The 26,979-nt window shown below is 51.0% G+C and overlaps 1 protein-coding gene across 1 annotated transcript; it reads left to right on the forward strand.

Moving 5' to 3' along the window:
• The first annotated feature begins 1,967 nt into the window (after positions 1-1,967).
• Positions 1,968-18,885, forward strand: RHBG (Rh family B glycoprotein). The gene is made up of 10 exons (XM_007535454.3): positions 1,968-2,243; positions 11,517-11,703; positions 12,848-12,998; positions 13,106-13,253; positions 16,318-16,484; positions 16,660-16,797; positions 16,893-17,026; positions 17,551-17,672; positions 18,346-18,419; positions 18,577-18,885. Exons 1-10 carry the CDS (start codon positions 2,057-2,059, stop codon positions 18,643-18,645), a joined length of 1,377 nt encoding a protein of 458 aa, XP_007535516.1. The 5' UTR covers positions 1,968-2,056; the 3' UTR covers positions 18,646-18,885.
• The last annotated feature ends 8,094 nt before the right edge of the window (positions 18,886-26,979 follow it).

Consider the following 26,979-nt stretch of genomic DNA (forward strand, 5'->3'; position numbering starts at 1 on the left):
CCTCCGGCCAAACTGGAAAACAGCCTTCCTGCTGACCAAGTAGGGACACATGCCTCTGGACCAAGGGTCAGGGCACCTGCTTGGCCTGCTAGAAGCAGTTGGCCTCTTTCTTTTTTTCTTCATAGCACTAGTGTTTTCCTTCAGTGTTGTGGGGACTAGGTTCAAACCTGGGTCTATTTCACTAGTCCCCTCCAATTTTCTTTCTTTTTTCTTTTTCTTTTCTTTTCTTTTCTCTTCTTTCCTTTCTTTCTTTCTTTCTTTTTTTTTGAGAGTGGCAGAGAAACCAAGAGAGTAAAAGAGACCACAGTACTGAAGCTTCCTTCCATGTGGTGGGGGCCAGGCTTGAGCCTGGGTCATGCATGGCAAAGCAGCACACTATCCAAGTGAACTATTTCACCAATCTCTCCAATTTAAGGAATTGTTTTTATCTGTTGTATGAGAGACAGAGGCCAGAATCACACTCTGGCAAATATGGTGCTGTGGCTGGAATTCAGGACCTCATGCTCAGAAGTCCAAAGCCACTGCCTAACTTTCTGCATGGCTGGTGCCCTTCTTGAAGTGCTCCTCTCTTTTCTTTCTTAGGTGGTCCTTGTAGACTGCAGGAAGCATCACCTTCCAGGAAGCAGTCCCCCATCTCTGTGCTTTCTGCAGTCTCTCCTCTTGGGTCTCCACAGCCACTATGTCTCAGGGGAGGTCACATATTTACCACGGCACTACTTCCTAAGTCTCCCAGCCTGATAAGGATTTCTGAAGGGAGGTGTCTTAAGCACCTCTGGTTCCTAAATCACAGGAAATGCTTAGTCAACATCTGTCCACCTGTTGCGGTCTGCAGCTGCAGACCTTGCTCCTAAGCTACTCTTGCCATCTGCATTGCACCTGCCTGCATCCGGCTTTCCTCCCTGGAAGCTGCAGAGGTGGCCTGGGGCCTGGGTCTGTCGTATAAACACAGGCCAGCAGAGGAAGGGGGCTCAGTCTGCCACTATGTGGTGGGTTGTGGGTGGGGTTTGGGTAGACAGAGGAGGCCTAGAATCTGGACTAACCGTGGTGCCTGGAACATGACAATTTGTGTCCATTCTCCACCATATTCTCAGCTGGGAAATGGCTGTACAACTTGGACCCCTGGTCTTCTGGTCTTCTTCTTTTTTTAAATTTTCACCTCTTTTTATTATTATGTATATATTCCCTTTTGTTGCCCTTTATTTTTTATTGTTGTAGTTATTATTGATGTCGTTGTTGTTGGATAGGACTGAGAGAAATGGAGAGAGGAGAGGAAAACAGAGAGGGGGAAAGAAAGATTCCCTTCTTTCTTTCGACGCCCCTGCAGGTGGGGAGCCAGGGGCTCCAACCGGGATCCTTAAGCCAGTCCTTGCTCTTTGCGCCACCTGCACTTAAGCCCGCTGCGCTACCGCCCGACTCCCTGGGCCCCTGGTCTTAACCCTGGGGGGCAGCCAGGGTTAAAAAATCATTAATTCCTTGGGAAGCTTTCTAAACACTGCATTTTGGGGGCGGGTCTTCCCCCATCTTCCCTCCCACGCGGTTGGCAGCAGAACTCCAGCAGGGTGCCTTCCCAGGGTCATTCCCAAAGACCTGTTTCAACTAGAACTCCACCAGACCTGCTGGACCAAGGGAGCCTGGACTCTCCCCTCCCGCTCCGCTCCCGCAGCCCGGGGCTTTTCAGTCCGCAGGGGAGCTCTCACTGCCAACAAAATCCCTGAGGGGCGGAGGCGGTTTCGCAAGGGCAGGCTAGACCTAGAGGGTGATCGTGAGGGAGGAGCCTCACCCCTTCACGGGCAGGGGGGGGTGCTGACTATATGGGGGCGTGTCCTTGTCCGTATAGGTGAAGCCGGCTCAAGTGGGCGTGGCCATATCCAATGAAGGAGCAGTCTTGCAGGGGGACTAGGCCCACGTGGGCGTGGTCTTACTCGCGTGGGCGGGTCCGCGTGCTTATGGGCGGGGCCTGGCCGGGGTGAAACCTGTCCTGGAGTGTCATCTCCTGCCGCGCGGACAGCTCCCACCTGCCGGAGCTGGAGCCTGGTAGCCTGGCAGCCTCCGTCCCATGGCTGGGTCCCGGCACCGCGCCGAGAGCCGGCGACTGCAGCTGCCTCTGCTGTGCCTCCTCCTCCAGGGAGCCACCGCCATCCTCTTTGCGATCTTTGTCCGCTACAACCAAGAGACCGACGCTGCTCTCTGGCACGGGGGCAACCACAGTAACGCGGACAATGAATTTTACTTCCGTTACCCAAGTGAGTGCGGGTGAGGGTGCTGGGAGCCACGAGCCCGACCGCCTCACCCTTGGAAGAGGGTATGTGGGTGCCCACGGGTGCTCCGGGGTAGACAAGCCTCCTGCCCTGAGATGCAGGTGCCCCAGATTTATAATAGCACCCTTCCACTGGCACTGGATCCCATGCTGAGGGCGGCGCATACACGGCATGGTCCATGCACAGGTAATGGTCCGAGGACAGGTAATGAGGCTCAGAGAAGTTAAGTGACCGGTCCAGGGACACAGTGTTGGAAATGAGAGAACTGGGATTTTTCAAACAATTAATTAACTAATTTTTTGGTCATTATTGGGGCTTCATCACTCCGGGATGACTTTTTCAGATGGAGAGAGACAGAGACAAAAGAGGCAGAGAGAGAGAAATAGTGAAAGATACCACAGCACCAAAGCTTCCTCCAGTGTGGTAGGTGGCCCAGTTTGAACCATAGCAAAGCAGCACAATATCCAGATGAGCTATCTTGCAGGCCTAAGAGCTGGGATGTAAACCCAGAAACATTTTTTTCCCTTTTTTTTTTTTTTTTTGCCCCCAGGGTTACTGCTGGGGCTTGGTGCCTGCACTACGAACCCACTGCTCCTGGAGGCCATTTTTTCCCATTTTGTTGCCCTTGTTTTTGTTGCCATTGATGTTGTCGTTGTTGGATAGGACAGAGAGAAATGGAGAGAGGAGGGGAAGACAGAGAGGGGGAGAGAAAGATGGGAAGAAGGATGCCCTGGCATGAAGGATATATATAGTCAAGGCCCAAAATGTGGGAGTCTTCTATAAAAAGTATCAGACCATTATTACCCAACTTCACAGAGCTGGCAGCAGGCTGTCTCCAGCCCCAGCCCAGTAAAGCTCATTGAGCTGAGGACAAGGAGGGAGAGGCAGGCACAGAGCACCAAATGTCCATCATCCCAGTTTATCTTTTCCCAGATTTCCCTTCTAGCCTGGCTGGAATGGGGGAGCTTTGGGCACTGGGGTCAGGACTAGCACTCCCCCCCACCAAGGAGGGGGTGGCAGGCCTGGGGCTATGCATTTGTTGAGACAGAAGAAGGGCACTGTAGATGGAAAGAAACAAGCTTGTGTTTGTTTCTGAAGAGAATGGAGAACCTTACCTGCCATACCCCCCTCCCTCACACTCCCAGTTACTTCTCCCAAGGACCATTTGTTTTACTGAAGCACTGCTCAGCTCTGGCTTATGTTGGTGTGGGGCTTGTTGGAGCCCCACATGCCTGTTGGAGCCTCAGGCATGAGAGTCTCTTTGCATAACCATGATGCTATCTACCCCCATTCAGCTCTCCCTTTTAAAAAAATCATTTTTGTTGATTTTAATTTTTAATCTTTTTATTTACTATTGGTTAGAGACAGAAATTGAGAGGAGAGAGGGAAAGGAAGACACTTGCAGCCCTGCTTCATTCATGAATTTTTCCCCCTGCAGGTGGGAATCAGGGGCTTGAATCTGGGTCCTTGCACATTGTAATGTGTGCACTTAATCAGGTGCACCACCACCTGGGAAGCTCTTCTTGAGGCCCCTAGCCTCTTGCCCTTCTGCTGCCTGTTTCCCTAAACACATAGCTTTCCATTCTTGGTCTCTAGGGTGCAGTTAGGGTTCTGCAGAGGGAACCCCACCACTCTCTGCCCTAGGTCTCTATCCCACTGGACTTGGGCCCCTAGAGTGGGCCAGGTGGGAGGGGCGGGAGGTCCCTGGAGCTTTCATGAGCCGGATCTTCACCTGTGCCTGTGGGTCAGGGCCGAGGGGTGTGGCCACTGCCCTTTGATTTGGAGACATGAAAGGGAGCCCTTTTTGCCACATAGGGTTGGTCATTGCCAGGCACGTGTGACTCTTAGGGTCTGTCTGTCCTCACTATAGGGCGGGCCCTAAGACTCAGGCTGGCCTACTTCTTGCATATGTGGAGAGAATCAGAGAGGTCCCATGATAGCCCAAGATCACAGGACAACTAACTGGACTTGAACCAGCTCTCCTGCCTTCCCGCCCACAGCCTTTCTCCCACATTGTCGGCCTCTGTTCCCAGGAGGCAAGTAATGCAACATTAGTGGAAAACAAACAAAAACAAAAAGCTAGGGTTCCCAGGGCCTTTGGAAGCAAACACAAGAAAGGGGTTCCAAGATAACACACAAATGTGAGCTTGTTGCCTCTAGGGTCATTCCCAACAAGGAGAGGGAATATGGAATTTTTTTTTTTTTTTTTTTTTGGAAAATGGGGAGGGAGCCAAAAAGGTTTTGTGACCTCTTCTAGGAGAATCAATCCCACTGGCATCTTAGAGGTAGGTGTGTGTTTGTTGGGGGGGTCAGATATTGGGGAGCCAGGTTCCAGCTCCATGCTCCCATTTCCCTAATCCACATACATTTAGTCCCCCCCCAAGCTCCAGAGCACTGCTGAGCTCTGGTTTATAGTGGTGCTGGGGATTGAACCTGGGGCCTCAGAGCCTCAGGAAGTAAAGTCTTTTCACATAACCAGTTTGCTGTCTCCCCTGCCCTATATTTAATATTTTATTAGTGAGTTAATAATGACTTACAAGATTATAAGATTACAGGAGTATAAGATCACAGAGGTATTGTTCCATACCTTACCACTGTGTGTGTGTGTGTGTGTGTGTGTGTGTGTGTGTGTATTTATTTGAGAGAGAGAGAGAACCAGAGAATCAATCTGGTACATGCAATATGTTAGGAATCAAACTCAGCTTGAGAGTTCAATATTTTGCCAACTACACTACCTTCTGGGTGAATATATATATATATATATAATTTTTTTTTTTTTTACCAGAGCACTGCTCAGCTTTGGCTTATGGTGGTGTGGGGGATTGAACCTGGAACTTTGGAACCTTAGGCATGAGAGTCTCTTTGCATAACCATTATGCTATCTATCCCAGCCCCTTGTTTCTTATATTTTATATCCCCACTTTACAGATGAGGAAACCAGCCTCAGGGAGGTCAAGTGTTCTAGCCATAGTCATTGACCAGAGGCAGGTCAGAGAGAATTTTAACTCTAGCTCTGTTGCATATGGAAATCATAGCGAAGTCCCAACTTTAAACTCTTTATCTTTTGTTATTGTTGCTGGTCCTGGGGCTTTACTACCCTAGGCCAACTTTTTTTTTTTTCTGGAGGAGGGAGGGTGGGGAGGGAACCACAGCACCAACGCTTCTTCTAATGTTAGTAGGGACCAGGCTCGAACCTGGGTCACATACATGGCAAAGCAGCGCACTATCCAGTTGCTCCCTTGTCTTGTTGAAGAGACATTTAGTGACTCTGGGGAGTGGTGGAGGGTTGAGGGACAGTTAGGAAAGGAGGGTAGACAAAGGGTGAACTCAGGAGGCCTTCCTTGTCCTCCTCCTCCTTCTTCTCCTCTTATTAGTTAATTAATTAATTATTATTATTATTAATTTTTTTATTTTTAAAGATTTTATTTATTTATTAATGAGAAAGATAGGAGAGAGAGAGAGAAAGAACCAGACATCACTCTGGTACATGTGCTGCCGGGGATTGAACTCAGGACCTCATGCTTGAGAGTCTAACGCCTTAGCCACTACACCACCTCCCGGACCACAATTATTATTATTTTTTAAAGACTATTTATTTATGAGAAAGATAGGAGTAGAGAGAAAGAATTCTGGCACATGTGCTGTCAGGAATCGAACTGGGGACTTCATGCTTGAGAGTCTTCAAAGCTTTACCACTGCGCCACCTCCCGGACCACTAATTTATTATTTTATTTTTACTGCCACCAGGGTTATTGCTAGAGCTCATGAAACTTCCTCCCTGCGAGTTGGGATCGGGGGTTGGAACCCAAGTCCTTGCACATGGTAACATGTGTGCTCAATTGGGTGTGTCACTGCCCTAGAAGACTTTTATGTTCTTCCAACCGTGGCGTAGATGTGAATGTTAAGGGGTCATCTAGTCCATCCCCTGCCTCTACCTGGAAAAGCACACCCTCTACCCCCAGCCTATGGGGCGTATGTTTGTGGCATATTCCCCAGGGAGTAGATTTCTTGAATATTGTGACTCCAGTTGAAAGGCCAAGAGACTGAGTATTTATTCCAAACAAACCTGGGGCCAGAAATATAAATATTGCTGCCATTAAAGAATGTTCTGGAGCAGTTTGGTTTGGCCTGGTGTGGGTTCAGAGCTGTGTGACTCAGCACCTTTGTGAATCGACTGCTCCTGTAGCCATTTTTTTTTTTTTTGATAGGACAGAGAGAAATTGAGAGGGGAAGGGAAGATAGAGAGAGAAAGATAGACACCTGCAGCCCTGCTTCACCACTTGTGAAGCAACCCCCCCTCCCCCCGTAGGTGAGGAGCTGGGGGCTTGAACCCAGTCCTCACTTCCAGGGGGGTAGCTTCTTGAGTGGTAAAGCAGGGATGCAGGTGTCTCTTTTTCCCTCTCCCTCCCAATTTCTCTGTTCTAGCAATTAAATAAATAAATATTTTTTAAAAAAGATGGAGGCAGGGGATGAGGAGCAGAACAAATGACTCATAAAAAAATTGGTGTTGCAGTCTGGGAGATGGCAGAGTGGCTAAAGCACTGGACTCTCAAACATGAGGTCTCAAGTTCAATTCCCAGCAGCACATGTATCAAAATGATACCTGGTTCTTTCTCCTTCTCCTCCTATCTTTCAAATAAATAAATAAAAATTAAAAAAACATTGGTGTTAATATCATTTTCAGTATTATTGTATGTTATTTTTATTTAACTTATTTTTTTACATTTTTTATTACCTTTATTTGTTGGATAGAGACAGCAGAAATTGACAGTGAAGGGGGTGATAGAGAAGGGAGAGTGACAAAGACACCTGCCATACCTCTCCACCACTGTCAGAACTTTCCCCCTGTAGGTAGGGACTAGGGGCTCTGAACCTGGGTCTTTGTACATTGTAACATGTACACTCATCCACTTGTGCCACCACCTGGCCCCTTGTATGTTATTTTTACTACCTTACCATTTTTTTTTTTTTGCCTCCAGGGTTATTGCTGGGCCTTGGTGCCTGTACTATGAATCCACTGCTCCTGGAGGCCATTTTTCCCATTTTGTTGCCCTTGTTGTAGTTGTTATTGTTGTCATAGCTGTTGTTGTTGGATAGGACAGAGAGAGATTGAGAGAGGAGGGGAAGACAGAGGAGGAGAGAAAGATAGACACCTGCAGACCTGCTTCACTGCTTGCAAAGCGACCTCCTGCAGGTGGGGAGCCAGGGGCTTGAACTGGGATGATCCTTACACCAGCCTTTGCACTTTGTGCCATATGTACTTAACCCACTACGCTACTGCCTAGCCCCCCCCCCCCCTTTTAAAAAATCATCTCCAAGTCTTTGCCACTTGAAGCTGATTTTTTCAGATAGAGACAGAGAGAAGGAAAGAGACCACAGCACTGAAGTTTTCCCCCATGATGGTGGGCTGGACTTAAACCTTGGTTGAGTCCGCTAACTAACTCAGCTTGTTATGTACAGTGATACATCACTGCAAGCAAACAGGAAAGACCCTGAACTTCCTCACCCAGCAGCCCCACCAACTCTAATCTGTTCTAACAATTCACTGATAATTTAAAAATTTGAAATAGTCAAGGGTAGGGGGAATAGCATAATTAAAAAAAATTTTTTTTAAATCTTTATTTGATAGAGACAGCCAGAAATTGAGAGGAAGGGAGAGAGAGAGAGAGAAGGAGACAGAGAGATGCCTGCAGCCCTACTTCACCATTTGTGAAGCTTTTCCCCTGCAGGTAGGGGACTAGGGGCTTGATCCTGGGTCCTTGCACACTGTAACATGTGTGCTCAACCAGGTGTGCCACCACCTGGCCTCTAATCACATTCTTGCCAAAGGCTTTGAGGTCACAGGTTCAGTCCCTAGCACCACCATAAGCCAGAGCTGAGCAGTGCCCTGGGGAAAAATATAATAAAGAATTGAAATATTCAAAATTAAATTTCAGTTTTTAAATGTTTAGAGGTTGGGAGAGAGCTTTACTGCTTGTGAAGTGTCCTCCCTACAGGTGGGGAACTTGGGCTCAAACCCTGAAACTTGTTCATGGCTCTTAATTGAGTACACCACTGCTCAGCCCCTATCCATTTATTTTTTACAAGAGCACTGTTCAGGTCTGGTTTATGGTGGTGCTGGGGATTGAACTCGGGATATTGGAACCTGAAACATGAAGTCTTTAAAAAATTTTATTGGGAGTCGGGCGGTAGCACAGCGGGTTAAGCGCAGGTGGCGCTAAGCACAAGGGCCTGCGGAAGGATCCCGGTTCGAGGCTCCGGCTCCCCACCTGCAGGGGAGTCACTTTCTGTCTGGCTCTGTCCAATAAATAAATAAAGTTTAAAAAAAATTTAAAAGGGGGCCAGGTAGTGCTGCACCTGGTTGAACACAGACATTACAATGCCCAGGGACCCAGGTTTGAGCCCCTGGTCCCCACCTGTAAGGGCAAAGCTTTGCGAGTGGTGAAGCAGGGCTGCAGGTGTCTCTCTTCTGTGTCTCTCCCCCTTTCTATCTCCCTTCCCTCTCAGTTTCTGGCTGTCTCTATCCAATACATAAATAAAGATAAGTGGTCTGGGAGGTGGCGCAGTGAATAAAGCATTGGACTCTCAAGCATGAGGTCCTGAGTTCAATCCCATGCAGCACATGTAGCAGAGTAATATCTGGTTCTTTCTCTCTCCTATATTTCTCATAAATAAAGAAATTCTTCTAAAATAAATAATAATAATAATAATTTTTTAAAATTTTATTTATTTATTCTTTTTGTTGCCCTTGTTGTTTTTTTTTATTGTTGTAGTTATTATTGATGTCATTGTTGTTGGATAGGTCAGAGAGAAATGGAAAGAGGAGGGGAAGACAGAGGGGGAGAGAAAGACAGACACCTGCAGCCCTGCTTCACCACTTGCAAAGCTTTCCCCCTATAGGTGGGGACTGGGGCCTTGAACTTGGGTCCTTGTGCATTGTAACCTGTGCGCTCAAGCAGGTGCACCACCACCTGGCCCCTGAGAGTCTTTTCTTTATTTATTGGGTAGAGACATACAGAAATTGAGAGGATAGGGAGAGGGAGGAGGAGAGAGCTGCAGCACTGTTTCACCATTTGTGAAGCTTTCCTCCTGTAGGTGGGCACTGGGGGTGGTCACCTGGGTGTGCTACCATCTGGCCCCAGCAGGAGAGTCTTTTTGCCTATTATGATGTCCTCTCCTACCCATAAATTATTTAATTAAAAATATTAATTAATGAGAGAGAACCAGAGCATCAGTCTGGCACATGCAAAACTGAGGATCAAACTTGGGATTTTATGCCTCCAGGCTGGATCCTCTAGCCATTGTGCCACCTGCTAGACCACCAATAATTTAGAAAATAGAGAGGTATAGACTCTGAAGTTTGAGGAAAGGAAGTTAACCATCAGGAAGGCCTTTCCAAGTAGAAGTCCTTATGTTGCTCTTATGGGGTGCAAGGGTTCAAACCCAGGAAATGCACATGAAAAGGTGAGCTATCCTTTGGCACCTATTGTTACACTTAAAAAAATAGACTTGTTTTTATTTTATTTTAACCAGGCTACTGCTTAGCTCTGGCTTATGGTGGTGCCAGGGGCTGAACCTGGGACCTCAGAGTCACAGACATGAAAAATTGTTTGCAGTGGTCTGGGAGGTGGCGCAGTGGTAAAGCTTTGGACTCTCAAGCATGAGGTCCCGAGTTCGATCCCCGGTAGCACATGTGCCAGAGTGATGTCTGGTTCTTTCTCTCTCCTCCTATCTTTCTTATAAATAAATAAAATCTTTTTAAAAAAGAAAAGAAAAGTTGTTTGCAGAGCCATTATGTTATCTCCCCAGTCTGCCCTCACAGGTTAAACTTCCAAGAGATCCAGAGACTGGCTAACAAGATAGCTCACCTGGGAGGGTGCCTGCACAAGTGTGTAACCAAGGTTGAGTCCTGGCCTCCACCATACTGTGGGAAGCTTTGGTGCTGCAGAGTCTAGTTTTCTTTTGTCTTTGTTCCTCTCTGTTTCTCTCTTTTAAAAAGATTCATTTATTTTTTTTCCTTTTTTTGATTTTTATTTATTTATTTGACAGAGGCAGAGAGAAATTGAGAAGGAAGGGGGAGATAGAGGGACAGACATCTGCACCACTGTTCCATTGCTTGTGAAGGTCCCTGTTCTAGCTGAGGACCTGGGACTTGAACCCTGGTCTTTGCACACTCAAGAATTCTTTTTTTTTTTTTTTTTTTTTGCCTCCAGGGTTATTGCTGGGGCTTGGTGCCTGCATCACAGATCCACTGCTCCTGGAGGCTACTTTTCCCATTTTGTTGCCCTTGTTGTTTATCGTTGTTGTTGTTATTATTGTTGTTATTGCTGTCATTGTTGTTGGATAGGACAGAGAGAAATCGAGAGAGAAGGGGAAAACAGAAGGGGGAGAGAAAGATAGACACCTGCAGACCTGCTTCACTACCTGTGAAGCGAACCCCTTGCAGGTGGGGAGCCAGGGGCTTGAACCGGGATCCTTGCACTTAGCCTACTGCGCCACCACCTGGCTCCTTCGAACTGAGATTCTTATGCCAGTTCTTGCACTCCGAGACAAGTGTGCTTAATCTTCTGCGCTACCATCTGGCCTCCCAGGTCCATCACTTTATCTACTGTGCCACTGCTCCAGGTTACTGTTGGTTTTTTTTTTTTTTCCTGTGTGTGTGTTTGGTGATTTTTTATTTATTTGTTGCTGCAGTTTGAACCTAGGATTTTATTTTTTAAAATAGCTTTAAAAAAGTATCTTTATTTACCTATTGGATAGAGACAGCCAGAAATCTAGAGGGAAGGGGATGATAGGGAGTAAGAGAGACAGAGAGACACCTGCAGCCCTGCTTCACCACTCATGAAGCTTTCCCCCTGCAGGCGGGAATGGGGGGCTTGAACCTGGGTCCTTGTGCATTGTAACATGTGTGCTCAGCCAGGTGTGCTGCCACCCAGCCCCCAAACCTAGGATTTTAGAGCCTTAGGTATGAGAGTCTTTTGCAGAACTATTATGCTGTCTCCTCTGACTGTTTCTCTGTTTCTGTCTGAAAAAGTTGGCCCAGAGAGATGAAGGCCTGACAATGACAGATTGAGAGATAGATAGATGCACCAGGGCTAGGGTGGAGTGGGCACAGAGAGCAGCAGCAGGGTCCATGTCCTTGATGTCTGATGACCCGGCTGGGCCCTGCATGTCTGGGCAGTCTCCTAGGGTCCTGCAATCTCCAGCAGTCCAACCAGCCTGTGCTGGTGGTCAGAGCAGCTCCACTCCACCCCACAGGCTTCCAGGATGTGCACACCATGGTGTTCGTGGGCTTTGGCTTCCTCATGGCCTTCCTGCAGCGCTACGGCTTCAGCAGCCTGGGCTTCACCTTCCTGATCGCTGCCTTCGCCCTGCAGTGGGCCACGCTTGTCCAAGGCTTCCTTCACTCCTTCCATGGAGGTCACATCCACGTGGGCGTGGAGAGGTGGGCAGTCCCCCAGTCCGCCGGGGCCTCCCAGCAAGCCCTTGTCCCAACACAGGTCTATCCATGTATTTATTACACACACACAGACCCAGAGCATCGCTCTGGCACATTCGACACCACGGATTGATCTAAGGAGCTCATGCCTGAGAGTCCAATGCTTTATCTTCTGTCTCATTCCTCGCCCACCTTCCACCTGCAGTCTCAGCCACACCTCATTTTCTCATGGCCCTAATTACCCAGGAGTTGTTGGCAGGATTTCCTGGGAAGATCTGGTTCTTCTACCCTTACCGGCTTTGTGCTCCAAGTCCCAGAACTTCCCCAAAAGTCTCTCTTCTCTCTTCTGCAGGAGAGAGAGAGAGTGAGAGAGAGAGAGGTAAGGGGGCCAGGTGGTGGTATACGGGGTTGAATATACACACTACAGTGCAAGGACCTAGGTTCAAGTCTCTAGTCTTCACACACAGGGAGAAGCTTCATAAACGGTGAAGCAGGGCTGCAGGTGTCTTTCTTTCTCTCTACTTCTCCTTCCCCTATCAGTTTCTCTCTGTGCTATCTAATAAAAAATAACAGATTTTTTTTTTTTAAAAAAAAGGGAGGGTGTGTGGTCTGGGAGGTGGCACAGTGGTAAAACACTGGATTCTCAAGCATGAGGACCCAAGTTCAGTCCCCAGCAGCACATGTGCCAGAGTGATGTCTGGTTCTTTCTTTCTCCTCCTGTCTTTCTCTCATCAATAAATAAATAAATTCTAAAAAAAAAAAAAAAAAAAGGGAGGGTGTGGGGTTAAGCACACTACACTTGGCGTAAAGCACAAGGACTGGCATAAGGATCCAGGATCAAGCCCTCGGCTCCCCACCTATAGGGGAGTCACTTCACAAGCAGTGAAGCAGGTCTGCAGGTGTCTATCTTTCTCTCTCCCTCTCTGTCTTCCCCTCCTCTCTCCATTTCTTTCTGTCCTATCCAATAATGATGACATCAGTAACAACAACGATAATAACTACAATAACAACAAGGGCAACTAGAGGGAATAAATACATAAATATTTAAAAAAACATAAAAAAGAGAGGGTGTGACCCCATGTTTCCAGGGAGGGGCTGGCACAGCTGGATGTCCCCAGAGTTGTCCTAACTCCTGCCCCCTGCCCCCCAGCATGATCAACGCTGACTTCTGCGCGGGGGCAGTTCTCATTTCCTTTGGGGCCGTGCTGGGCAGGACCGGACCAGCCCAGCTGCTGCTCCTGGCGCTGCTGGAGGTGGTGCTCTTCGGCATCAATGAGTTTGTGCTCCTCAGCCTCCTGGGGGTGAGTCTGGGGGAGTGGGGCCTGGGGCAAGGGCCTGGGCAGGGTAGGTGGGGTGGCCACTGGGGTGGCGGGTGGGGCAGCCTTCCAGCTCCTCTGCACCTGCCCAGGTGAGGGATGCTGGCGGCTCCATGACCATCCACACCTTCGGCGCCTACTTCGGCCTGGTGCTCTCCCGGCTGCTCCACCGGCCCCAGTTGCACAAGAGCCAGCACCGCCAGTCCTCCGTTTACCACTCAGACCTCTTCGCCATGATCGGTGAGGCAGGCCCAGGGGTGGGGCAGATTCCAGACGTCCCGGATCTAGGCCAGCTTCTTGGGGTGCTTGCTGGGAAACCCCATCCTCTGAGGCTCCTGCTTTGACAGCTCGAGGGTCCAGGGGTTCAAAGGCAGGGTCTCAGGACTCAGGCCCGGCCAGTCCCTATCATAACCATTCTGGGGCTGGGGGAAGCTCACTCTGCCCTGTGTGGGGCCCTGGGTTCAGCCTGGGTGCCACATGGGTGCCTGCTGGGTGGCACAGGGGAGGTGAGCTCTACGGATGGTGAAGAGATGTTTTGATGTTTCCTCTCTGTTTCTCAAAAAAGAATAAAAATCTGGGCCGGAGAGTCAGGCAGTAGCTCAGCAGGTTAAGCACACGTGGCACAAAGTGCAAGGACCATCTCAAGCCCCAGGCTCCCCACCTGCAGGGGAGTCTCTTCACAAGAAGTGGTGAAGCAGGTCTGCAGGTGTCTTTCTCTCCCCCTCTCTGTCTTCCCCTCCTCTTTCCATTTCTCTCTGTCCTTTCTAACAACAATGACATCAATAACAACAACAATAATAACTACAACAACAATAAAAAAACAACAGGGGCAACAGAAAGGGAAAAATAAATATAAATTTTTTTTAAAAAAAATCTGGGCCTGAGAAGCTGCTTAGTTCAGAACCCTGGGCTTATTCTCCAGCACCCCATGAAAGGGTGTGCAGTTTGCCATGTGGAGGACCTGGGTTCCAGTGCCTGGCACCTCAAGGTAACACCAGCATGGGGGAAATGTCACTAGTAGTGGAGAGGCGCTGTAGTTCTCTCCTCTCTGCTCTCTCTCCCTCTTGGTGTCTCATCCTCTATCTATCTGGAAAAAATTGAAAAAGTGAGTGCACCAGGGGCAATGGGATCATGCAGGTGTGAAGCCCTGACAACAAAGACAATGCTAATTAATTAATTTAAAAAATAGTCTGGGGCCAGGTGGTGGTGCACCTGGTTGAGTGCACATGTTACAATGCACAAGGACCCAGGTTCAAACCTTCGATTCCCACCTGTAGGGGAAAAGTTTCATGAGTGGTGAAGCAGGGCTGCAGGTGTCTCTCTGCCTCTCTCCTTATCTTCCCCCTTCATCTTGATTTCTGACTATTATTATTCAATAAATAAAGAAAGAAAAATTAAAAAATTAGCCCTCCAGGACCTTACAGTATAAAGCTATACTCCTAGACCTGGATACACATCCATGTGGGGTCTCAATCCCCCTTTCTCTCCTGTCCCCTCATGCTCAGACCCACGCAGATTCTCCTCCACAGCATCACTCTGGCACATATGATACCTGGGATCAAACTCAGGACTTCATGCTTGAGGGTCTAATACACTTTATCCACAGTGTCACCTGCTGGGCAACTTGTGTCTCAGAGCTCCTCTGCCTCCTGGCTCCTAGCACATAGCTGACCTGGCCTCTTCTTTCATTCCTCCCCAAACTCTGCTCCAGGATTCAGGTGTGAGGTGTTCACTGTGCTGACCGTGGGTGGGGTGGTGCAGAGAGTAGTCACATCACACACCTGAGGCTCACTCAGCACCAGACCTGCCCCTCAGGCCCCTTCACTGTGCTGGTTGTCCTCTGCAGATCCCCAGCTGCCCCTGTCTCTGTCCCTTTGGTCCTCCTTCCTACAAGACCCTCACAGGACACAGGGGGCAGAGGGACAAAGATAGTGCACATGACAGGGCCCACCAATAGGAAGCAGCTGAGGTTCTAAGAGCAACCCTGTGGCCTGGGATGTAGCACAGTAGATAAAATATTGAACTCTCAAGCATGAGGTCCTGAGTTCAATCCATGATATTGCATATGACAGAGTGATGCTCTGATTCTCTCCCCAACCCACTCATTAATAGTGATGCTCTGGTTCTCTCTCTCTCCCTATAAATAAATAAATATATGCATTTTTAATCTTGTTTGAATACTTTCTGTTTTGAATTATTTATTTATTTGATAGAGACAGAGAGAAATTGAGTAGAGAGTGGGAGATAGGGACATAGAGACACCTGCAGCCCTACTTCACCACTCATGAAGCTTTCCCCCTACAGGTGGGGGCCAGGGGCTTGAACCTGGGTCCTTGAACACTGTAATGTGTGCGCTTAACCAGGTGTGCCACTACCAGGCCCCCAATAATTTTTTTTCCTCCAGGGTTATTGCTGGGCTCTGTGCCTGCACCATGAATCCACCGCTCCTGGAGGCCATTTTTCCCCCTTTTGTTGCCCTTGTTGTTGTAGCCTCGTTGTGGTTATTATTATTGCCATTGTTGATGTTGTTCACTGTTGGATAGGACAGAGAGAAATGGAGAGAGGAGGGGAAGACAGAGACGGGGAGAGAAAGATAGACACCTACAGACCTGCTTCACCACCTGTGAAGCGACTCCCCTGCAGGTGGGGAGCTGGGGGCTTGAACCAGGATCCTTATGCCGGTCCTTGCGCTTTGCGCCACATGTGCTTAACCCACTGCGCCACCGCCCGACCCCCCCAATAAATATTTTTTAAAGGTAATTATTTTTCTTCTTAGCAGGCATGCGGAATTCTGCCAATTCTTCTCTCTTATACTTAAAAATAAATAAATAAAATGGACCTTGAGTGGTGATGCACCTGGTTGAGTGCACACATTACTACCATGTGCAAGGACCTGGATTCAGGCTCCCAATCCCCACCTGCAGGGGGAAGCCTCAAGAGCACTGGAGCAGGTCTGCAGGCCTCTCTCTCTGTATTTCCTCCTCTCAAATACTCTCTGTCCTGTCAAATAAAAGAGAAAGGGGAAAAAAAGATTTACATATATATATATATATGCCTCTCAGCCTCCAGTTCTTGCTCAAATACCTTCTCTAGTGGCCTGTCCTTTGGTCATCCCTCTTAGTCCAGCACCTGCTTGGCTGTGGCTGTGGCTTCAGGGACACTGTTTTCTGGAAGCCTGGCTTCAGTGGTCTGTATTACAGACAAGGAGGGAGAAATTGCTGAGGGGGGACCCTACAGCCCCATGATTCCTCTTTGATAAGGAGACTGCTCACATCCCCTACTCTGCCCGTCTACCCACCTCCAGGGACCCTCTTCCTCTGGATCTTTTGGCCCAGCTTCAACTCCGCACCCACTTCCCTGGGGGCCTCGCAGCACCGCACAGCACTTAACACCTACTACTCCCTCACTGCCAGCACCCTCAGCACCTTCACCATGTCTGCCCTAGTCGGGCCCAATGGGCGCCTGGACATGGTACTTGGAGGCCCCGTGGGGTGGGGAATAAGTGAGAGGGGCCCCTGCTCTGGGGGGTGGGGGATTTGAAGCAGCTGGCAGAGGGATGCCTAGGAGCATCAGTGGACACTGTGGTAGGCTGGCTGGGTGTGGGGTGACATCCAGAGGGCCTCGGATCTGCCACCCCCCCCCCCAGGTCCACATCCAGAACGCAGCTCTGGCTGGCGGGGTGGTGGTCGGCACCGCAAGTGAGATGATGCTCACACCCTTCGGGGCTCTGGCAGCTGGTTTCCTGGCTGGGGCCGTCTCCACGCTGGGCTACAAGTTCCTCATGGTACATGCACCCCTGGGGGTGGGGTGGGGTGCTTCCAACAGCGCTGGGGAGTGGGAGAGGGGTGGGAGACTCATTCCTTGCATCCTGCCCTCCAGCCCACCCTGGAGTCCAAATTCAAAGTGCAAGACACCTGCGGTGTCCACAACCTGCACGGGATGCCTGGAGTGCTGGGGGCCCTGCTGGGGGCCCTGGGGGCCTGGCTGGCTACTCACAATGCTTATGGAGAGGGGTGAGTTCCCCTCCACACCTGTGTGGTTATCACCCCCAGGAATGGCCTCCTATTCTTTTCCTCTCTGTGTGGACCAACAGGGAAAAACACTCATTCATTCATTCACTCACTCACTCACTCACTCATTCATCTATTCATGTTCTGGAAGTAGAGAGAGCTAGAGTGAATCAGGCCAATCTGGCAAGTGACCCTTCTGGGTTCTCAGTCAAGTGCAGCAGATGGTCTCTGAGTAAGTGGTTCTGGTAGTGTCATGGGGCCAGCAGAACAGCTCACCTGGACAGTGCACTGGTTTGCCATGTGCATGGTCCAGGCTGAGCCTGGCCTGTACCACACTAGAAGGAGCTTTGGTGCTGTGTTCTCTCTCTCTCTCTGAACAAAAAAAAGGGGGGTGAGGAGTCAATTCTCCTAGACACTGTGTGACAGAGCCAGTCCTGCCTTTATGGCCCTTCCCTGTCCCTGTTCCTATGACCTGTCTGTGCCCCCCAAATCCTGTCACACACCCCCACATCCTGGTCTCCCTGCAGCCTGGAGGAAGTCTTTCCGCTCGTGGCTGGGGGCCATCGCAGTGCCACCTCCCAAGCTGTGTACCAGCTCTTCGGGCTGTTTGTCACCCTGACATTTGCCTTCGTGGGCGGGGCCCTCAGTGGTGAGTGACCCTGGCTGGAAGGGGGCCTCTTGGGGATAGGAGACAGAAGAGGAAGTTCCCTGGAGAAGGTACCACCGGACCCCACTGTTCTGAACGATGCTTGGAGAGCCTGCTTTATGCCAGGCTGTAGAGTTAAGGGGGCCTCCTCGCTGGCTGTAGGGGGGCAGCGGGTGCCAGCTCCCCTGGGTGCCAGGGAGGAGGGGAACCAAGCCTAGGAGTTTGCTACTGAGTCTTCCTGTGATGCTCCCTCAGGCCACTAGAGGGCAGCCCAACCTCATTTTAGGCGGGGACACGGACAGGCCTTTCTTGACACTAGCCTGTGGTTTCTGAGCTCCAGGCTAGTGCTTTCGACCTTCAAGCTCCAGCAGGTGATCCAGCCTTCTCACCTGCCTTCTCTTGGGAAAGAAAGCTGGGGTTCTGAGTCTGCTGAACAAACACTGCACCCTCCCTGCTGTGCATACTTGAGTCAGTGACTTACTGTCTCTGAGCCTTAGTCTCTACCACCTCTAACAGGGCTTAGAGTCACCTGGTGGCTTTGCTTTGATGACCCAGGGAAGTAAAGCTGCCTGAGCATGATGCATAGGGGCTGGTGCATAATAGGTGTTTGACAAGCAGAGCTGTGGGTTGCCTGTGAAGACATCTGGGTCTCATGTCTCCTCCTCTCCCCCAATAGGGCTCCTGCTGAGGCTGCCCCTCCTGGGTGCTCCCCCAGACTCCCAGTGCTTTGAGGATCAGGTTTACTGGGAGGTGAGACCAGTGGCAGCCCCTAAGCCCTCCAGCCACTGGGGCTTTCCCCACTTCAATCCCTTCCCTGCTTCCTCCCCGCCCCTTCCTTGCCTGTTCTCCCAAGCTGTGGCTTCCAGCTCCCCAAGGTCCCCCTTCATCTATTCTTTCCCCCTTCTAGGTGCCTGGTGAGTCTGAGGAAGAGGCCCAGGGACCATTGAGGACACAGCAGCCAGACACTCAGGCCTAAGGTGCTCCCCATCCCCAAGGGCCCCTGGTAGAAGACATGGCCTCATCCCCATTGTTGCAGGCAGGGGACTCCTTCCCACTGCTGACTGGGGAGGGGTGGGGATTAAGAGGGGGGGACTGTCACTAGTAGTCCCACCCCATAGCTCCTGACCTGTGAGAGTGGGATCCCCACTTCTGACCCCCCCTAACCCAACACCATGCAGCCTGGTGTTCAGAGTATAAACTCCACTGAATCTCCAAAGGCTCTGCTTCTATTTTCTCTCTCTCAGAATATGGAAGAGCTTTAACTAATTTATTTATTATTGGATAGAGACAGATAGAAAGTGAGGGGAGAGGGAGACAGAGAGAGAGACAGTTAGACACTTGCAGTCCTGCTATACCACTTGTGAAGCTTTCCCCCCTGCAGGTGGGGACCAGGGGCTTGAACCAGCATCCTTTCACACTGTAATGTGAGCACTTAACCAGGTGCATCACCACCCACCTTTCCCTTTTTTAAGGTGGAGATAGAGAGATGGGGAATGAAAGAGACTCCAGCACTGAAGTTTTCTTCAATGTGGTGGTGTCTGACTTCAAACCTGGTCTTGTACATGGCAAAGCAGTGCACTATCCAGGTGAGATATTTCACTGGCCAGGAAGTACCTCTTCTGCTCTAACTCACTGTGTGACATAAGGATAGTAATATTGTCCCTCCTCCAATTTGGGAACCTGTGGAGTCAGCACCCAGACAGGCACCCTCTGGATATCTCCTACCCCCAATTCTGAGGAATTGAGAGCAGAAGACAAGCCCCACCCTACTGCGCCTCGAGTTGCATGGAATCCTCTGACCACCAGAGGGCGCTCAAGACCACCAGAGGAGGCTGCACGCTTCACCTGGAATGGAGGTCCTTCCCGCAGCCTGGCTGACGGCCTGTCTTAGGTCTCAGCCCGTGCTTTCCACTGCCCTCTCTAAGCTCTCAGACCCTGCGCCAGATATCTCAGGCATCAGAGATCGTCTCTGTGAGAGATGATGACTCCTTTCCCTTGCCCTGGGCTAGGTCCCCCTTCTATTCTCTCCTCTTCCCGGCCCAGTCAAGGCCCTGGTTCCCAAGGAGGAAATGGTAGACTAGGGCTGCGCTGTCAGTCCCTGCTGGAAGGGAGGGAAGGAGCAAGCTGGAAAAGGCTGAGCTCCCATTCCCCACACACCTGCACAGGTACAGCGAGTGGACCTTTCTGCCCAGTGCTCCCTAATAAGCAGCCCTCTGGGGCCCAAGAGACATTCAAGGATAGGACATTCTACTGGCCCATGCTCATTCCATAGGGCAATGCTATGAACATGCATTTACTCAGGCTGCCAACACTTTCCAGCCTGACCCTCTCCCTCTGGCATTGGTTCCCTTCTTAACCTCCCAGGCTTGAAGAAGATAAGAGTGCTTCAGCCCAAATTGTTCATAGTTCCCATCTTAATCCACTGAGGCTTCCTGGAGGAGGGAGCATGCTGGGGGGGCAGGGGAGGTGATTCTTTACCCAGCCAAGCTTTATTAAAGGAGAGAGAGTTTTCCTCTTTTTCTTTTTTCTTTCTTTTTTTTTTTTTTTTTTTGGTTGGGTAGGACAGAAAGAAATGGAGAGAGGAGGGGAAGACAGACAGACGGGGCACCGCCTGTGAAGCGACTTCCCTGCAGGAGGGGAGCCAGAGGCTCGAACCGGGCTCCTCATGCTGGTCTGTGCGTTTTGCACTGTGTGCGGTTTTCCTCTTTTTCTGCTAGGCCCCAGAGCTGGCATTTGTGGTTGGGATCAGGGACAGGGACAGGGAAAGGTCAGGGCTGGCTTGGAGCATGGGGTGGGTGGGGGCAGGGAGAGTAGGTGCTTGAGCCTCCCCCCCCCCCCCCCCCCCCGTGGCCCATTCATTCAGGCTGGGTCAACGGGGTGACAATGAGCAGGTCAAGGAGCTGGCAGGGCCAAGGGCCAAGGGGGCCCCTTTCAAGACAATGGGGCCTCTGGGGCCTGGGACAGCCCCTGTGATCACCACCATTGTGACTCTCTCAGCGGGACAATCGGACACTCACCCACTCATGAACTCTCTGTCCAGCCCCAAGCTCAAGGGACAGTGATGTACAGAGGGCACCTGGGAGCCACCAGTGGGGTTAAGGGGCTTCGCTGGGGCCAGCGGAGCATGGACTGAAGGCCTTCTGGACGCTCCACCGTCCTGGCTGGGTGTGGGTGACACTCAGGGTCTGGGGTGTGCTGCGTGGCCAGCGTGCTCTGGACAGGTCCCTGTGACCTGGCGGGACCCTCGCTCGCCCGCAGCCCGCAGCCTGGGAAAGGCCGCGTCCTGGGCCCATTGGGATTCACATCACGGCCACAGGCGGCGCGGAATTCGACACGGCGGCGTGGGTGTCCAAAGTGGGGGCGGCATGCCGGGGCAGACGGGCCCGTAGGCGCGACCCTCACCCCGATATTCCTCTCCCACAGTCGGGCTCTCCCCCCCCCCTTTGTCTGCAGCCCCGCGCTCGGACCCTGCGCCCCCGCGCCGGGAACAATGCGGGCCTGTGTCTGAGCCGCGCGCCGCAGATGCCGGGCCTGTGAGAACCGCGCCGCCGGCCTCCGCGCTGAAAGGGGCGGCCCGGGGGAGGCGGCTGTCGCCCGCCAGCCCGCCGGCCCGCAGCCCGCAAAGGACAGAGCGCCTTTGTCTGCGCCCGTCTGAGCGCCGTCCAGACCGCAGGCCGCCGGCCTGGGGCCAGGCCTGCCCTCCAGCCTGGACTTGGGGCACCCCCCACACCGAGGTCCACTTGCACACTGTGGTTCATTTAGGGGAGCCTGCTTCATGCAGGGGAACCTGGACTCCAATAGGTACTCTTGTTTACTTACTTCTTTACTTCTTTATTGGATGGAGACAGACACAGAGGGAAGGGAAAAATGAGGGGGAGAGAGAGAGAGAGAGAGAGAGAGGCTGGAGGCACACCTGGGTTAAGTGCACACATTACAGTGCAAGGACCCAGGTTCAAGCCCCTGGTCCCCACTTGCAGGCAGAAAGCTTTCACAGTGGTGAAGCAGGGCTGCAGGTGTCTCTCTGTCTCTCTCCACCCCCCCTTTCTCCACCATCCCTCTCAATTTCTGGTTGTCTCTATCCAATAAATAAAGATACTTTTTAAAAAAATTTAAAGAGAGAGTTGCAGCACTGCTTCAACACTTGTGTAGCTCCCCCCTGCAGGTGGGGACAGGGGCTTGAACCCATGGCCTCATGCATGGTGACTTGTGCACTCAACTGGGTGTACCACCACATAGTCCCTTTTTTCTTTCTTTTCAAAAAATATATTCTATTTATTTTTAGAGTGAGGTACAGAGGGAAAGATTCAGAGAGAGACACCAGAGAATACTGCTCAGCTCTGGCTTATGGTGAAGCTGGGGATTGAAGGTGAGTCCCCAGAGCCTCAGGCATGAGAACCACTATGTTGTCTCTCTCTCTCTCTCTCTCATATTTATTTTATTTACTACATATGAGAGAGTTGCACACAAGCTAGGAAGAGAGCACTACTCTGGGACATGCAGCACTAGGGATCCACCTCAGATTTTCAAGTCTGTGACTCTACCAGTTGAGCTATTTTCTCCAGCCATAAGGGTGGGAGGATTCCCCATCTCTCAGAGGCACTCTTTCGGGTATCTCTGGAGCCAGTGCCCTTCCAGAGACTGTGGGGGGAATGTCTGCTGGGTACAGATGCTGCTGGGATCCAGGCTCTCCTGTTCCCTGTTACTGTCCACACCCTTTTAACCCCTCCCCCTCCTGGGAGAGGTCAGCCAGAGCTGAGCGTACTGCTCCAGTGATGAGTAGGTCAGCCTCCCCTTGCCTAGGGGTCTTGTCCATCTCACAGGTGGGTTGCTCTGCCATCCTGTCCCTGCCCCTTTGGTGGCTCCTTGTGACAACCACTAATTAAGATCATTAATAAACATGGGTGTGAGGGTCTGCCGCCTCCATCTTAGGAGGGGCTGCATCCTTCATCCCCACCCTTACTTTAGGCCCTTGTGGACCAGTGGGGATTCCAGATTGAAGTATCTGGACAGGTGCCGGCAATATAGCTCACTTGGATAGTGAGCTGTTTTGCTATGTGCATGACCTGGATTCCAGCCTGGAATTGGAGTCAGCTTTTGGTGGTGTGATCTCTTCCACCTTGTGCCTCTTTCTATATGGAGAAGGAGGAGGAGGAGGAGGAGAATGGGAGGGGCCAGGCTGGAACTCTGGCCACCCAGCACCTGGCTGTTTTCCCCCACAACCCCAGTCTCCCTGGCCTCAGTGGACTGTGTCACGCTGCCCTCCCTGATGATGCCCTAAAGCATGAGAATGCCAGAGCTTCAAGGGCCTAAAGTGCTGTCCTCAAGGTCCCATCACCTGTGTGTCCTCAGCCCTTGATCATGAGACTCTGTGGAGGTTTAGGAGATTTGGGCAGCAGTTCAGCTCACAAATGCCCACGAGCAAAAGGCTGGGCTCCAAGAGAGGACAGACTGTGCTCCAGCAGAGCCCCCTGCCCATGGGGGGGGGGGGACATGCCACAGCACCAAAACCTCCTCCAATGTAGTGGGGGTGGGTTTCAACCCAGATCATGGGCAAGGCAGCGCTCTATCCAGGTGAGCTATTTCACCAGCCCCAGCCTGGCCACTAAAGCCTGTACTTTTGGGTCTGCTTCCCCCCATCCCCCCCCCACACACCTCCATTTTCCTCTGAAGTTGGAGATTTTCCCTTCCTTCACAGGCAGGAGGGTCTGATAGAGGAGACAGAGGAGAAGGGGCACACACAGGGCTGGTTTCCCTAGGGAAGGGGAGGTGGCGTGGGGTCATCTACTTTCTGCATCCGGGGGAAGAGCAAGTGTGAACTGATAAAAGAGAGGAGCACTGGCGGTAGTGCAGCGGGTTAAGCGCACGTGGCGCAGAGCGCAAGAACCAGTGTAAGGATCCCGGTTCGAGCCCCTAGCTCCCCACCTGCAGGGGAGTCGCTTCACAGGCGGTGAAGCAGGTCTGCAGGTGTCTGTCTTTCTCTCCCCCTCTCTGTCTTCCCCTCCTCTCTCCATTTCTCTCTGTCCTATTCAACAATGAACGACATCAACAACAACAATAATAACCACAACAAGGCTACAACAACAAGGGCAACAAAAGGGGGAAAAATGGCCTCCAGGAGCAGCGGAGTCATGGTGCAGGCACTGAGACCCAGCAATAACCCTGGAGGAAAAAAAAAAAAAGAATATTAAAAAAAATAAAAATTGAGCAAAAAAAAAGGAGGAGCACCTGAGAGATACCTTACCAGGCAGAGTGATCGCCTTGCCATAGGTACAGTCCAGGTTGCAGCCCTGACACAGTCTCAGAGGTGCTGTGGCACTTGGGGCAGCTCCGGGGCTGTGATATCGTTCCATTTTTCACTATTTCTATCTGAGTGGGACTGTGGATCAAAAGTGGTAAAATAATGTTTGCATAAGACCTTGACTCTGGAGGGGGGAAGAGGGAGAGAGAGGACACAGGACAGTTGGGGTAATGGGAGCAGGGCTCAACACTGAGCCATTTCAGATTCCCTGGGCCTGCTCTGGTGGTCTGGGGGCACCAAGGCTGGACCCGTTGTTCGCAGCCCTGCTGGCTGTGAGCCTGGAGGAAGCAGGTCCCGTCCCCTCCCCCCCCCCCCGCCCCCCTACATTCTTCCATCTGCTTTTCCCAGCCTGCTTTTCTTGGCAGGCAAGCCATGGGCTGAAGAAGCTGCCCCCTCTCCAGACACCTCCAGCACCCCTTCCCCATCATCCATCTCTGTCTCCCCCAGTGAGGAATGTGGCTGGGGACACTGCAGACTTGTTCCCAATCCCCTTCTAGCTCATTTCCCCACTGGGGCTTGGCCTCCCCTCCTTCCTCCAGGCTGGGGCTCAGACAGGGCTTCTCCTCCCTCCATTCCTCACGCCTCATTTTGTCCCAACACTGACTGAGGAGGCTGCACTGTGGGGGGTCGGGGAGCCCTGGGGAGAAGTTGAGGGGGGAAGGGTGCCCTTCCTTGGTGGCTCTGCAGCCCAGGATATTGCTCTGCCATCCTGTCCCTGCCCCTTTGGTGTCTCCTTGTGATAGCCACTAATTAAGATGATTAATAAACATGGGCGTGAGGGTCTGCCGCCTCCATCTTAGGAAGGGCTGCTTCCTTCATCCCCACCCTTACTTACTTTAGGCCCTTGTGGACCAGTGGGGAGAGAGGTTTGGTGGGGGCAGGGAGGCAGTTTTACTCTAAGGAGTCCTGAAACTGGAACTTTGGGGCCATGTAATGAATGACACATTCAGGCCTTGTGTCACAAGTCAGGGGGTGGCAATGGAGAACATGAGGCCCCAGAAAGAGCTGGTGGTACCCCTAAACAGCACCTTTCTCTGGAATCCTAGGGGACTTAAGGCAAGTGATCATGTATTTAATCTTTCCTTCTGGCTCAGAGAGATAGCCCCCCACATAGGGGCCTTACTGCCATAGGAGGTGCTGTGGTACTGCAGATGTTGCAAGGGCTCTCTCTTCTCTCTTTCTAATTAAAAAACTACCCAACTACCCGGCAACTGGAGAAATGGTTCAGCTGTGGTCTGGGAGGTGGCGTAGTGGATAAAGCATTGGACTCTCAAGCATGAGATCCTGAGTTCAATTCCTGGCAGCACATGTACCAGAGTGATATCTGGTTCTTTCTCTCTCTCTCCTTCTATCATTATTCTTTATTTTTTATCTTTCTCATTATTAAATAAAATATTTAGAGAGAGAGAGAAATGGTTCAACTGGTAGAGCATTGGACTCATCATATGCCTGAGTCTCCCAGTTCATTCCCCAGTACTGCATGTACCAGGTGTGCTCTGAATTTGTTATCTCCTTTCTCTGTCTCATGAAAAACTCTCATATGTAATCAATAAAGCATATTAAAGAAAGAAAGAAAGAAAGATTACCCAGGGGCCAGCAAAATAGCTCACTTGTATAGTGTACTACTTTGTCATGTGTGCAACCCAGGTTGGAGCCAGCCCTCACTTCATTGAAGGAAGCTTTTGTGCTGTTTCTCTCTCTCTCTCTCTCTCTCTGAAAAAGTCAGTGTGGTGAGGTGCAGTCCCAGAGGTAACAAACAAACAAAGCTACCCAGAATGGCGTGGGCTTGAGTACTTATTTCACAAGTACTGAGAGCTTGCCAATGCCAGGCCTTAGGGATACAATCATAAATAGAATCCAGTTGGGCAAGGGAGATAATACAATGGTTCTGCAAAAGACTTTCATGCCTGAGGCTCTGAGATCCCAGGTTCAATCCTCAGAACCACCATCAGCCAGAACTGAGCAGGTCTTTGGTAAAAGTTAAAAAATAAATTAATGGGGAGTCGGGCAGTAGTGCAGCGGGTTAAGCACAGGTGGTGCAAAGCGCAAGGACCTTCATAAGGATCCCAGTTCAAGCCCCCGGCTCCCCACCTGCAGGGGAGTCACCTCACAAGCAGTGAAGCAGGTCTGCAGGTGTCTATCTTTCTCTCCCCCTCTCTGTCTTCCGCTCCTCTCTCCATTTCTCTCTGTCCTATCCAACAACGATGACAACAATAATACAACAAGGTCAACAGAAAATAAATAAATAAATGTTTTAAAATTAATTAATTAATTAATCAATCAATCAATAACAATATCCAGTCAACTTGCAGCCCAAGAGATGGCACAGTGGATAAACCATTGGACTCTCAAGCATGAGGTCCCAAGTTCAATCCCTGGCATCACATGTGCCGGAGTAGTGCTCTCTTTCTCTCTCCTCCCTTACTAATAAATCTTAAAACATATCCAGTCTATTCTTCCAGGCTGGGTGAGGTCACCTCCTCTGCTACCTCCCTCACCCCAGTTAAAGCCTCTCTTTACCCCAGTTAATCTTGAGATGGGGGTATTGTGGGGTCCCCTGAAAACACTGAAGGCCCCAGGGCTGTGTAAGGGGACTTGGCCTCTCCTGGCTCCCTGGCCCTCAGGCTTAGGCTTCCAGAGCAGTTGGGGTGGCAGGGAGCTTTTAGGCTGAGTTTAACTTAGCAGAACCAGATGGGGGCAGAAGAGGGTTCATAGCCTTAGCTGATGCTCCCTGAGCCAGAGGTGGCCTGGCAGGGAGGCCTAGGCTCTGGCCTTGTCTTCTAAGGAGCCAGCCTGTTCTTGGGCTAGGGCTCCCCCTACACCCTCCTACCACTCTTGCCAGAAGTGGGACAGAGCCTCTCTCCCCCACACACCTGCTTTCCTTCTCACCCTGAAGCCTCACTATCCTGACTCTTGCTTGAAGCTTTGCCCAAGATGGAGCCTTTCCCAACCCCCAGTGGAAAAAGAAGGGGGGGGGAGGGAAGAAAGAGAGAGAAAGTCCTGGAAACAAAA

Source organism: Erinaceus europaeus, chromosome 11, assembly GCF_950295315.1.
Source record: "Erinaceus europaeus chromosome 11, mEriEur2.1, whole genome shotgun sequence".
Taxonomy (NCBI): domain Eukaryota; kingdom Metazoa; phylum Chordata; class Mammalia; order Eulipotyphla; family Erinaceidae; genus Erinaceus; species Erinaceus europaeus.